The sequence below is a fragment of the Chrysemys picta genome, chromosome 10, assembly GCF_011386835.1.
Source record: "Chrysemys picta bellii isolate R12L10 chromosome 10, ASM1138683v2, whole genome shotgun sequence".
NCBI classification, from domain to species: Eukaryota; Metazoa; Chordata; order Testudines; family Emydidae; genus Chrysemys; species Chrysemys picta.
Window position 1 is genome coordinate 55,006,593 of NC_088800.1, and position 11,717 is coordinate 55,018,309.

Genomic DNA, 11,717 nt, shown 5'->3' on the forward strand with positions numbered 1-11,717 from the left:
CTTGCTGAAGCAAAGCTACAGGGGACTCAGAGGTTTCCCTGGCCCTGAGCCCCTGTCCTGCCTGGCTGATGTCAGCATCTCTCTGTGAGGTCACCACCTCCCCAGCACCTTTGACCAATAGGCTGAGGTCCTGCAAAAGGCCTTTGTGATGTCACTGTCACACCCACCCCTCCCCTGCAGTGCTAATGTCCTGCCACAGGGCAGACACTTTGGAGGTTTGAGCTACTCCCTGTGGATCACCCCACTCAATGAGTGTTCATTCTAGGAAGCAAGCCGGCTAGACAGTAAAACATCACAAGCTGCTCCCAATACTACACTCGGTTTCTCAGAAATGAGTAGACTTTATGGGCAGAAGATACAGTTAGAGCATCTAATCTGACCCCCTGCATATCACAGGCCTTTCTGCACCATATGGGGCAGGCAGAGCTCTGTCTGGGCGCAGGGGGAATGGGATGGGGGTAGATCAAGGAAAGGGGGGAGGAGAATGGGTGTGAGGGAAAGAGCTCCTGTCCCAGATGAAGGAATTCGGGGGCAGAGGAAAGGACCCTGCTCCACAGAGAGGGGAGAGGGTTTCTGTGAGTGCCAGGGGGCTCCATTTCCCCTTCCACTAGCTCCCCATTTACAGTGAGCCAGAGCAGTACCTGCAGCAGAGAGCGGGAGTTGCTGGTGGCCTCAGAGGCACAGGCCCTGCAGCGCCTCGGGCACCTGGCGCAAGTGCCGCATGATACGGAGCTGGCGCATCACATTGGCCGTGACGTCCTCCTGCTGCAAGGGAACGAGAACCTGTCTGAGACTCAGACGCCTCCGAGGAATCAGGGGGGATTAACGGCCCCTGGAACCAGCCGCATTTCCACCCAGCCCCTGCCCACCTCTGAGGGATGGATTTCCCCTCCTGACCCCCAGGATGGAATCTTGTTGTCCTTCCTAGTGACCTCCAGTGGCAACCCCCCTCCTTGTACGGGGAGCTCCTGCCACGTCCCCCTCAGTGCCCCTGACAGCTGTTCCACCTCCAATCCACAGCTCAAGTTCTCAGACCCCTCTCCTCCACCCCCACCCAGGTTGGGTAGGGAGGGGACTGTAGCCGGGGGGGCAGGAGGGATTCTGGCAGCAGTGAAGTGGGATGTGGGGAGGTTGAGACCTTTCCCCAAGTCACCCCAGCCACTAATGCTGAAGCCGCAGAATGGCAGCCCTGGTGAATGGGACAGATCGGCAGCCCCTGCTGACTAGGGTTACCATACGTCCGGTTTTTCCCGGACATGTCCTGCTTTTCGGCAATCAAACCCCCGTCCGGGGGGAATTGCCGAAAAGCCAAACATGTCCGGGAAAATGCCGGCCGGGCACTTCCCCTCCCGCGGCTGCTCTGCTCCGCTCCTCCCCTCTCAGACTTTAAGAGCCGAGCTGCCCGAGCCAGCGCTACTGGCTTCGGGCAGCCCCCCCTGCCTCCGGACCCCAAGCCGCCGGCCAGGCACTTCCCTTCCTGGGCTCCAGCTGAGCTGCTCCGCTCCTCCCCTCTCAGACTTTAAGAGCTGAGCTGCCCGAGCCAGCGCTACCGGCTTCGGGCAGCCACCCCCCTGCCTCCGGACCCCGAGCCACAAGCCAGGCACTTCCCTTCCCGGTTCCAGCTGCTCTGCTCTGCTCCGCTCCTCCCCTCTCAGACTTTAAGAGCCGAGCTGCCTGAGCCAGCGCTACTGGCTTCGGGCAGCCCCCCCCTGCCTCCGGACACCGAGCCGCCGGCCAGGCACTTCCCTTCCCGGGCTCCAGCTGAGCTGCTCCGCTCCTCCCCTCTCAGACTTTAAGAGCCGAGCTGCCCGAGCCAGCGCTACCGGCTTCGGGCAGCCCCCGCTGCCTCCGGACCCCGAGCCACGGGCCAGGCACTTCCCTTCCCGGTTCCAGCTGCTCTGCTCCGGCGGCTCGGGGGAAGCGCCGGCCGGGGGCGCAGGGTCTGGGGGCTGCCCGGCAAACCGTGAAGCCGGTAGCGCTGGGGCAGCCCTTTCCCCATAGATGGGAGTGGGAGGGAGGAGGGGGCAGAGTTAGGGCGGGGGAAGGGGTCGAGTTGGGCGGGGCTAGGGGGGGGGAAATGGGCGGGGCCAGGGCCCGTGGAGGGTCCTCTTTTTTTATTTATTAGACATGGTAACCCTACTGCTGACTGAATCCTCCTGTTCTCTCCAGAACGGGTCCAGCCTTGCCAGCAGCAGGACAAGCGTCTCCTGCCCATGTGCCTCAGCCCTGCCTGGTCAGACGCCATCACCCGTCAGTCCTTGGCCTCCCAGGCTGCCAGTGATGGGAGCAACTCTGGGTGGTGGCTCGGGTGACACAGACACCAGACCATTAGGAATTGGGTGCGGCCCTGTGGGACAGGAGAGCCTCGCAGAGGGCACTTGGGGGACTCTCCTGCCCTTCCCAAGAGCAATAGCACCCTGTCCTAAGAACATAAGTCTGGGATGAGGCAAAGCTTGTCATTAATTAGCCTGGCTAAAGAGCTGCGTGGAGCTGCTCCGGGGACAAGCTGGCTCGCTCCTGCTCATGGAGGTGAATTCATCTCCCTTCCCAGGAGCACCTGCTCTCCCTTTCATTCCCCACCAGGCTCCTTGTGCCAGGCCAGCAAACGGCCACAGGATGGGAATGAGGCCTGGGCCCCGCCCCAATCTCCTGAGTCTAATGCAGCTGCTCATCTTGTCCCCCATCAGCTGCTGGGTTTCCCCCAGGAGGGAGTAGGTGACAGGGAGAGAGACACACACACATTTGTCCCTCTGGTTGCAGGGCTTGTGTCCTTCCAATCCCATTGGTGGCTGCACAGTGGGCAGAGTCCTCGCTGCGTGCCCGGCCCAACAGAATTGCAGGGCGTGGTGTGGAACACAGAAAGAGATAGAGAGACTCATCCTCCAGCCGGGGTCAGTCTGAGAGAACTTGGCTGGGGTCCCAGTCTCACTCTTCTAGCGGGTGCCATTTCCCAGCTGGGTTCCTTGCCCCTCTGGTGCAGCAGCAGCTGGTAGAGCCGGTAAACCCCCTCCCTGGCCTGCCGGCTGATGTCCTTGTCTGGGTCACTGACGGACAGAGCCAGCTGTGCCATGTGGTGACCCATCCTGGGGAATTCCGCTGAGTTCTAATGGACGGGAGAGGGAGAGGGGACTCCATCAGCATTTTCCTGTCAGCTCCCAGTCCCCCCCGGGCCAGGACTCTCCTTCCCCTCAGCCCCTCTGCAGGAGATGCTAGAGCCAGACCCTTAATTTCCTCTGCCCCCAAGGAAGCCTGGAGCACAGGGCTGTGGGCAGGGCCCTCCATGAGGACTTGCTTCCCCAGCTGCTCCAGGATGACAGGGAGGCATGAACCTGGAGCACAGTCCCCTTAAAAGCCCAGAGTCACCACTTAACTAGGACAAGAACTTGACTCAAGCCAGGCTCACTCTCTGCTCTGACTCTGCCTCCCCAAGAGGAACACTCCTTACCCACAGCCCCTGCAGCAGCAGATCCTACAGCCCGTCGGAGCCAGATCACCTATGCCTGGAGTCAGGAAGCTGGGGTCAGACGTCACTTATGTCAAACTCAGGGAGGGTGATGGTGAATCTGAGCAGGGCCGTGCTGCTCTTAACGGCCCTGGCTCTCTCTCGCGGCACCCTGGACACGATCCAGTAGTTAATGTGCTGTGGGGAAAGGAGGCAGATCAGGATCAATGGGCAGGTGCACGTATTGTGGAAATGAGACACAGACACACACCCATCCCCAGGGGGCGGAGACATTGTGCGCAGGGTGGAATATCTGATTCATTGATTGCAGAGCTTTGGAAGGGGATTGTTGCCCGCAGGACGATTCTTGAATCCTGAAGGTCACAACTTGTCATTGTCTCTCTAGACTGGAACAATGTTCAGTGTCGGGGCTGGTCCCATCCTCCCTGCACTCCTGATTCCTGAACAATCCCCCCAGGAATCTCAGGGCCCGTCAGAGACAAGGGCTGATTCTCTGGGGCCCTCCTGTTTCTCTAGGAAGGAGCCTGTGACTCTTCTCTGAGGACCCTCTTCTGGATCTCCCAGGAGGGGTTCAGACTCTCACTCCCCAAGCCAGCCAGGGGCCCTGTGGTTAGTGCTCAACACAACCAGGCAGAGCTCTGGCTTGAAGTCCCAGCTCCTTCCTCTGTCCTTTAAGGAGGAAGGGCCTGACACTGCATTGCACTGACTGCCCTGACCAAGGACGGCCCACTGGGGGCTCAGCTAGGAGGACAGACTGGAAAATGGATCTAAGAGTGAAGGTAAAATTGCCCCCACCCCTCTCATCGGGCTCACCTCCAAGATGTACTGGAGCCTGTCGGTGTCTGGGGACTCTGCCAGCAGGTTCACCAGCATGGCGTCCAGGAGGTCTGGCAAGACCCTAGGCAGATCCTGAAAGCAAGGGAGAGCCATGGGTCAGAGTTAGGGAAACTGGGGCTACACCTGCCACAGGATGGGAAATGGGGTCTCTGGGAAGCACTGGTGAAGCTCTGGGAAGCACTACCCCAAACACATATCCTGGCCTCTCTCATTCACATCCCACTGCCGGCAATTAGCAAGGATTCATGGCAGGATGACAGCTGGCTCTTCAATCCATGACTTTAGCTGATCTACCTGCACTTGGGTGGTGTCCTTCTCTGTGCCCAGGGTGAAGACGGCGTGCAGGGCAGCTCGGAGGAGGTGGGTCTCCAGCTCTGGCTCCAGGGCAGGTGTCATGGTGCTGGCAAGAGAGAGGAGCTGGCATTAGACTGTGCAGTGCGGGGATGGGACTGGCACCAACATGCAGGTGAAACTGCAGGGAAATAGGCACAGGCTGGCGAGAATGGAAACTGAGGCACCGAGCCAGGGAATGACAAGGCCAAGGTTTCTCAGACAGACAGTGGCAGGGCAGGAATATCCCCTGTTCCCTGCACCCTGCTGCCCCTCCTGTATCTGATCCTGGGTGTGAGCCTCTCCCCAAAGCTGTTGCAATGTTACTGGAATGAAAAGAACAGAGCAGCCAGGAGAGAGTGAACCTTCCCCACACCTCTGCCAGAGGAGCCACCCTTGGGCGGTGACCAGGGAGTGGGAGGGGGAGTGACTCCCAGCCCTGGGCCTGAGCAGCACTGGGGTTAGGGGAACCGGGCCGGAGGGTCTCGGTACCTGAGGTTGCTCACAGCAATCAGGGAGTTAGCGAGGACGGCGCCGGGTGGAGAGTTATCAGGCAGCTCCTCAATGAGCTCCTGTGAGACCCAAAGGAGCGTGTGAGATTCGGGCCACACTGACACTTCCCAGTGAGGAGATTACACAGCCAGGGCCCCACACAGCCAGCAGGATCCCCCCACCTGCCCCCCGCTCCTCCGATTCCTGCCCAATAGTGACCACTCTCCGAATTTCTCCCGTCTCTTCTCCCCAGTCTTCAGCCCCAGCAATCCCTGCCCTCTGCTGCCCCTCCAGCACCAACAATCCCCCATCCATTGGCCTGGGGAGACCCCTGCCCCTCCCATGTCTCTGTCTTTCCTCCAGCTGCTGGGCACCGTGTCTCGCTCACCACAATCCTCTCCGCCACAGCCGCCTTGCAGCAGTGCGGCTTCACTGTGTCCTGCCCTCTCTGCTGTGCAGCGAGACGCGGGGTGGATGGCGTGCAGGAACACGAGCTGCTGGGCCTCCTCCTGCACCCACCAGGAGTGGGGTTAGGGGAGAGAGAGCCAGTTAGCCAGGGACCTCCCTGCCCCCACACAGCAGCTGCAGGACTCAGGCCTGAATGGGGGATAGTGGGGACCCACCCATTGTCCAAATCACCCACCACTCCACCACAAGCAGGGTCAGGAACTGGGACAGTGCCTGTGGGGGGGGAGGAGACCCGGCTGGTGTGTGACAGACACCCCCATCTCTGGGGTCCCAGATCATGGAGGAGAAAGGTCCCCATTAGGGCTGGTGGATCATCAGGGACAAGACCCTCTGCAGGGGGTCAGGTGCTGGGAAGGGGCAGGACAGTCTCGGTTCCAGCACAGCTGGGGTACGTTTGTACCTTTTCTCCGCCTTGGAGCTGCTCTCGGCTGTTATTGAGAGCAGCCTCGTCTGTGGCCACGTCCACCCATTCCTCCTCCTCGTCCCCTGAGTCCCTGGCAGTCCCTGCACCAGGGAGAGAAGGGGACAGGGTGACGCCTGCTGCCACTTGGGGGAAGGACAGGGGCACGGTGGGGCAATGTGTCCCCTTCCCACCTCCGGGACCCAGGGCAGATCGGGCCCCACACTCCCCCCTCTCAGTGATGCCTTCAGCCCCCAACTCCTTCAGGAGCCCATAGCAAAGAGACCCCCCCACGCTGTCCTGGACTCCCTGGGAGGTGCCTCCCCCCAACTGGAGCACCAAGGACCAAAGTGGCAGCATCTAGTGTCAGTGGGGTTCATGTGGCTCAAGCCAGACCCCTGGGCTGGGGACCCGCCCCCATAGCACTGATCGAGGGCCTGGGCCCAGGGAGTTCACGGCCCCGCCCTCACCTCTCTCTGAGCCCAGCCTGACTCCTCACCTAGAACAAAGCAGTGGCGTCCATCGGCCTCGCTGCTGCCCGAGTCCCAGGCACTGCTGCTGTCCCATGGGGAGCGGGCCGAGCTGCTGGTGGTGGGACAGGGATCCTCCACCTCCTGCCCTGGGGAGGCTGGAAGGTCCTCAGTGACCGGGCAGGGCGATGCCTCCTGCTGGGAATCAGGACTGGGCTCCTGGGGCCGCTGCTGCCCACACAACATGCCCCAGAGTCACCCTGCCCGGCTCCCCTCCTGCGCTGGGTCCTGCCTGCCCAGCCGCAGCCTGGCCCAGCTCCATTTCGACCTGGCCTCTCCCACCTCGGCCCCTGCGCTGGGAGCGGGTTTTCTCCGCCAGAAGGCTGGGCACTTCCACCTCCTGGCCTGGCCGGGAGCTTCTTCCCCGCCAGTGGGGACGGAGGGGCCGCTCTGCTCCCGGGGAAGATGGCAGCTGCTTCCCTCAGGCTCTGGGGCCACCTGCAGAGCCTTCTTCCTGAACATCCTCAGGAGCCTGGCCATCCTGGAACCGAGCGGGGAGCGGGCGTGAGTCTGGGGTCAAGGCAGCCTCTGACTAACCAGCCTGTTTGGTCCCTCCCCATCCCTGCCCCAGCCAGAGCAGCTCCTCCTCCCCGCACAGGGGTGCATGTAATGCAATCTACACGCACTGGCAGGAGTTCATTGCATGATCTGCTTCCTGCTGTTTGGTTCTGGGCTGTTGGAGTACGGGCTTGCAACCATCTGTGCACACAATACTAATTGCATCTAGACCACATCTCCCTAGATTGTTTGTGAGAATGTCCTTATTAACACCAAGATGGATCACATCTACTGTTTACCCACCTCCACTAGGCCCGTAACCCTGCCAAAGAAGGAGCTAGGATTGGTCTGGAATGATTTGTTCTTGACAAGTCCATGCTCACTAGTCCTAAGAACCAAATTGTCCTGTAGGTGCTGACAAACTGATTGTTTAATAAGGAGTTCCAGTATCTTTCCAGGTATGTTAATGGATGGGAAGACGTTCTTTTTCAGGGATCTCTGACGAGAACTGGGGCACAGCACTTAGTTTGTTGAGGCCATAAAATGGAGACAGGCACCTCTTCTCTCCTCCCAGCACCCCAGATACCTAAAAAGGTGGGACTCACATCCCTCAATGGGCTTTAAAAAAGACAATGGTTACAATGTGGCCCCGACCATTTCTGGTTTCTGCAGACTAGATGTTTTAGCAAAGTTTAGAATTCCTTGGTGCTCAACACCGTGAAACTCCCCTTTCTCCTTCACAAAGGGCTTTAACGCCCCTTATCTCACCCAGGCTCTCGACTGCCCAAAGTTGGAGAATTGTCCCTGTTCCCATTGCAGAGCACCCCCCACGACACACACACAGAGTCCTCCTGGTGGTGGGAGGGGAACAGAGGAAAGGACAGAAGATGTAAGAGATGAAGAGAAAGGAGGGAGGGATGGAGGAAAAGGTAAAACAAAAAGGACAAACCCTAATGTCCCCAGTGATTCTAAGGGACAAAATCCCAGGTGGGGAATAAAATTCGACCACCTTAAGCTAGTGTTTTCCATGCCTGGAATTCAGCTGGCGCCAGATGCATAAGACTGAACAGGTTCCAAACCTCTCGGAGGCTCTTACCTTCTAAACAGGGACGTCTGTTTTCTAGTAAAATCAGGAAAAACAAAAGAGAAAACTCAAAAGAGGTTCCTCCTGGCGCTCATATACGTGAACCTAAATACTCTCTCAGTCCTCAAAGAGAGAGACCTCGAGAAGGAGACTTGCTGAAGCAAAGCTACAGGGGACTCTGAGGTTTCCCTGGCCCTGCGCCCCTGTCCTGCCTGGCTGATGTCAGCATCTTTCTGTGAGGTCACCACCTCCCCAGCACCTTTGACCAATAGGCCGAGGTCCTGCAAAAGGCCTTTGTGATGTCACTGCCACACCCACCCCTCCCCTGCAGTGCTAATGTCCTGCTGCTGGCCTGACACTTTGGAGGTTTGAGCTACTCCCTGTGGATCACCCCACTCAATGAGTGTTCATTCTAGGAAGCAAGCCGGCTAGACAGTAAAACATCACAAGCTGCTCCCAATACTACACTCGGTTTCTCAGAAATGAGTAGACTTTATGGGCAGAAGAGACAGTTAGAGCATCTAATCTGACCCCCTGCATAGCACAGGCCTCCTGTCTACCACAATAGCTACTGTTGGGGTAAACACATTCCAGAAAGGCATCTAGTCTTTATTAAATGACATCAAGAGACGGAGAATCCACCACTTTCCTTGGTAGCTTCTTCCTGTGGTCAATCATCCTCACTGTTGAATATTTGTGCCTTATTTGTCATAGGAATTTGTCTCTTTTCACCTTCCAGCCATTCCCAAACCTCAGCCAGTATTTGTAGGTGACAAATCTCATGAATTGTCACAGATTGCGGTGTTACTAGAGGAGGTTTTGGAATTAACTGATAAGTCACTGGGACCAGATGGCATTCACCCAAAAGTTCTGAAAGAACTCAGATGTGAAATTGCGGAACTATTAATTATGGTTTGTAACTTGTCCTTTAAATCAGCTTCTATATCCATGACTGGAAGATAGCTAATGTAACGCCAATATTTAAAAAGGGCACTATTGGTGATCCCGGCAATTACGGACCAGTAAATCTAATGTCAGTACCGGGCAAATTAGTTGAAACAATTGTAAAGAATAAAATTGTCAGACACATAGAAGAACATAAATTGTTGGGCAAAAGTCAACATAGTTTAGGTAAAGGGAAATCGTGTCTTACTAATCTATTAGAGTTCTTTGAAGGGGTCAACAAACATGTGGACAAGGGGGATCCAGTGGACATAGTGTACTTAGATTTCCAGAAAGCATTTGACAAGGTCCCTCACCAAAGGGTCTTATGTAAATTAAGTTGTCATGGGATAAGAGGGAAGATCCTTTCATGGATTGAGAACTGGTTAAAAGACAGGGAACAAAGGGTAGGAATAAATGGTAAATTTTCAGAATGGAGAGGGGTAACTAGTGGTGTTCCCCAAGGGTCAGACCTAGGACCAATGCTATTCAACTTATTCATAAATGATCTGGAGAAAGGGGTAAAAAGTGAGGTGGCAAAGTTTGCAGATGATACTAAAGTGCTCAAGATAGTTAAGACCAAAGCAGACTGTGAAGAACTTCAAAAAGATCTCACAAAACTAAGTGATTGGGCAACAAAATGGCAAATGAAATGTAATGTGGACAACGTAAAGTAATGCACATTGGGAAAAATAACCCCAACTATACATACAATATGATGGGGGCTAATTTAGCTACAACGAATCAGGAAAAAGATCTTGGAGTCATCGTGGATAGTTCTCTGAAGACTTCCACGCAGTGTGCAGCGGCAGTCAAAAAAGCAAACAGGATGTTAGGAATCATTAAAAAGGGGATAGAGAATGAGACGGAGAATATCTTATTGCCCTTATATAAATCCATGGTACACCCACATCTTGAATACTGTGTACAGATGTGGTCTCCTCATCTCAAAAAAGATATACTGGCATTAGAAAAGGTTCAAAGAAGGGCAATTAAAATGATTAGAGGTTTGGAAGGGATCCCATATGAGGAGAGATTAAAGAGGCTAGGACTTTTCAGCTTGGAAAAGAGGAGACTATGGGGGGATATGATAGAGGTATATGAAATCATGAGTGATGTGGAGAAAGTGAATAAGGAAAAGTTATTTACTTGGTCCCATAATATAAGAACTCCACTAGTAACCTCCCTCCAGCCTGACAGTTCACCTTTCAGTATGACCCGTTGTAGTCTCCCCTTTAACCAGTTCCTTATCCACCTTTCAATTTTCATATTGATCCTCATCTTTTCCAATTTAGCTAATAATTCCCCATGTGGAACCGTATCAAATGCCTTACTGAAATCGAGGTAAATTAGATCCACTGCGTTTCCTTTGTCTAAAAAATCTGTTACCTTCTCAAAGAAGGAGATCAGGTTGGTTTGGCACGATCTACCTTTTGTAAAGCCATGTTGTATTTTGTCCCAATTACCATTGACCTCAATGTCCTTAACTACTTTCTCCTTCAAAACATTTTCTGAGACCTTGCATACTACAGATGTCAAACTAACAGGCCTGTAGTTACCCGGATCACGTTTTTTCCCTTTCTTAAAGCTAGGAACTGTGTTAGCAATTCTCCAGTCATACGGTACAATCCCTGAGTTTACAGATTCATTAAAAATTCTTGCTAATGGGTTTGCAATTTCCTGTGCCAGTTCTTTTAATATTCTTGGATGAAGATTATCTGGGCCCCCCGATTTAGTCCCATTAAGCTGTTCGAGTTTGGCTTCTAACTCAGATGTGGTAATATCTACCTCCATATCCTCATTCCCATTTGTCATCCTACCATTATCCCTAAGCTCCTCATTAGCCTCTGAAAGACTGAGGCAAAGTATTTGTTTAGACATTGGGCCATGCCTAGATTATCCTTAACCTCCACTCCATCCTCAGTGTTTAGTGGTCCCACTTCTTCTTTCTTTATTTTCTTCTGATTTATATGGCTATAAAACCTTTTACTATTGGTTTGAATTCCCTTTGCAAGGTCCAACTCTACATGGCTTTCGGCCTTTCTCACTTTATCCCTACATGTTCTGACCTCAGTAAGGTAGCTTTCCTTGCTGATCACTCCCATCTTCCACTCCTTGTAGGCTTTCTGCTTTTTCTTAATCATCTCTCTGAAATGCTTGCTCATCCAACTTGGTCTACAACTCCTGCCTATGAATTTTCCCCCTTTCTTGGGATGCAGACTTCTGATAGTTTCTGCAACTTTGACTTGAAGTAATTCCAGGCCTTCTCCGCCTTTAGATCCACAAGTCCTTCAGTCCAATCCACTTCCCTATCTAATTTCCTTAATTTTTTAAAGTTAGCCCTTTTTGAAATCAAAAACCCTAGTCACAGATCTATTTTTGTTTACCCTTCCATTTAGTTTAAACTGAATTAGCTCATGATCGCTCAAACCAAGGCTGTCCCCTACAACCATTTCTTCTAAGAGATCCTCACTACCCACCCCAAATCTAAAATGGCATCCCCTCTTGTTGGTTCTTCAACTACTTGGTGAAGGAATCCATCAGCTATCACATCTAGGAAAATCTGAGCCCTATTATATTACTAGCACTTGTCCTCCAGTCTATATCTGGGAAGTTAAAGTCTCCCATGATCACACAATTCCCATTAGTATTTACTTCATTAAAAACATTAAA

The 11,717-nt window shown here is 54.0% G+C and overlaps 1 protein-coding gene across 1 annotated transcript; it reads right to left on the reverse strand.

The window, feature by feature from the left end:
* Positions 1–1,224: 1,224 nt before the first annotated feature.
* Positions 1,225–5,198, reverse strand: LOC135973797 (maestro heat-like repeat-containing protein family member 1). The gene is made up of 4 exons (XM_065558728.1): positions 5,123–5,198; positions 4,595–4,700; positions 4,277–4,372; positions 1,225–3,640 (listed from the first exon to the last, which is right to left on the reverse strand). The coding sequence occupies exons 2-4, from the start codon at positions 4,694–4,696 to the stop codon at positions 3,521–3,523; spliced, it is 318 nt and encodes a 105-aa protein (XP_065414800.1). The 5' UTR covers positions 4,697–4,700; positions 5,123–5,198; the 3' UTR covers positions 1,225–3,520.
* Positions 5,199–11,717: the final 6,519 nt, after the last annotated feature.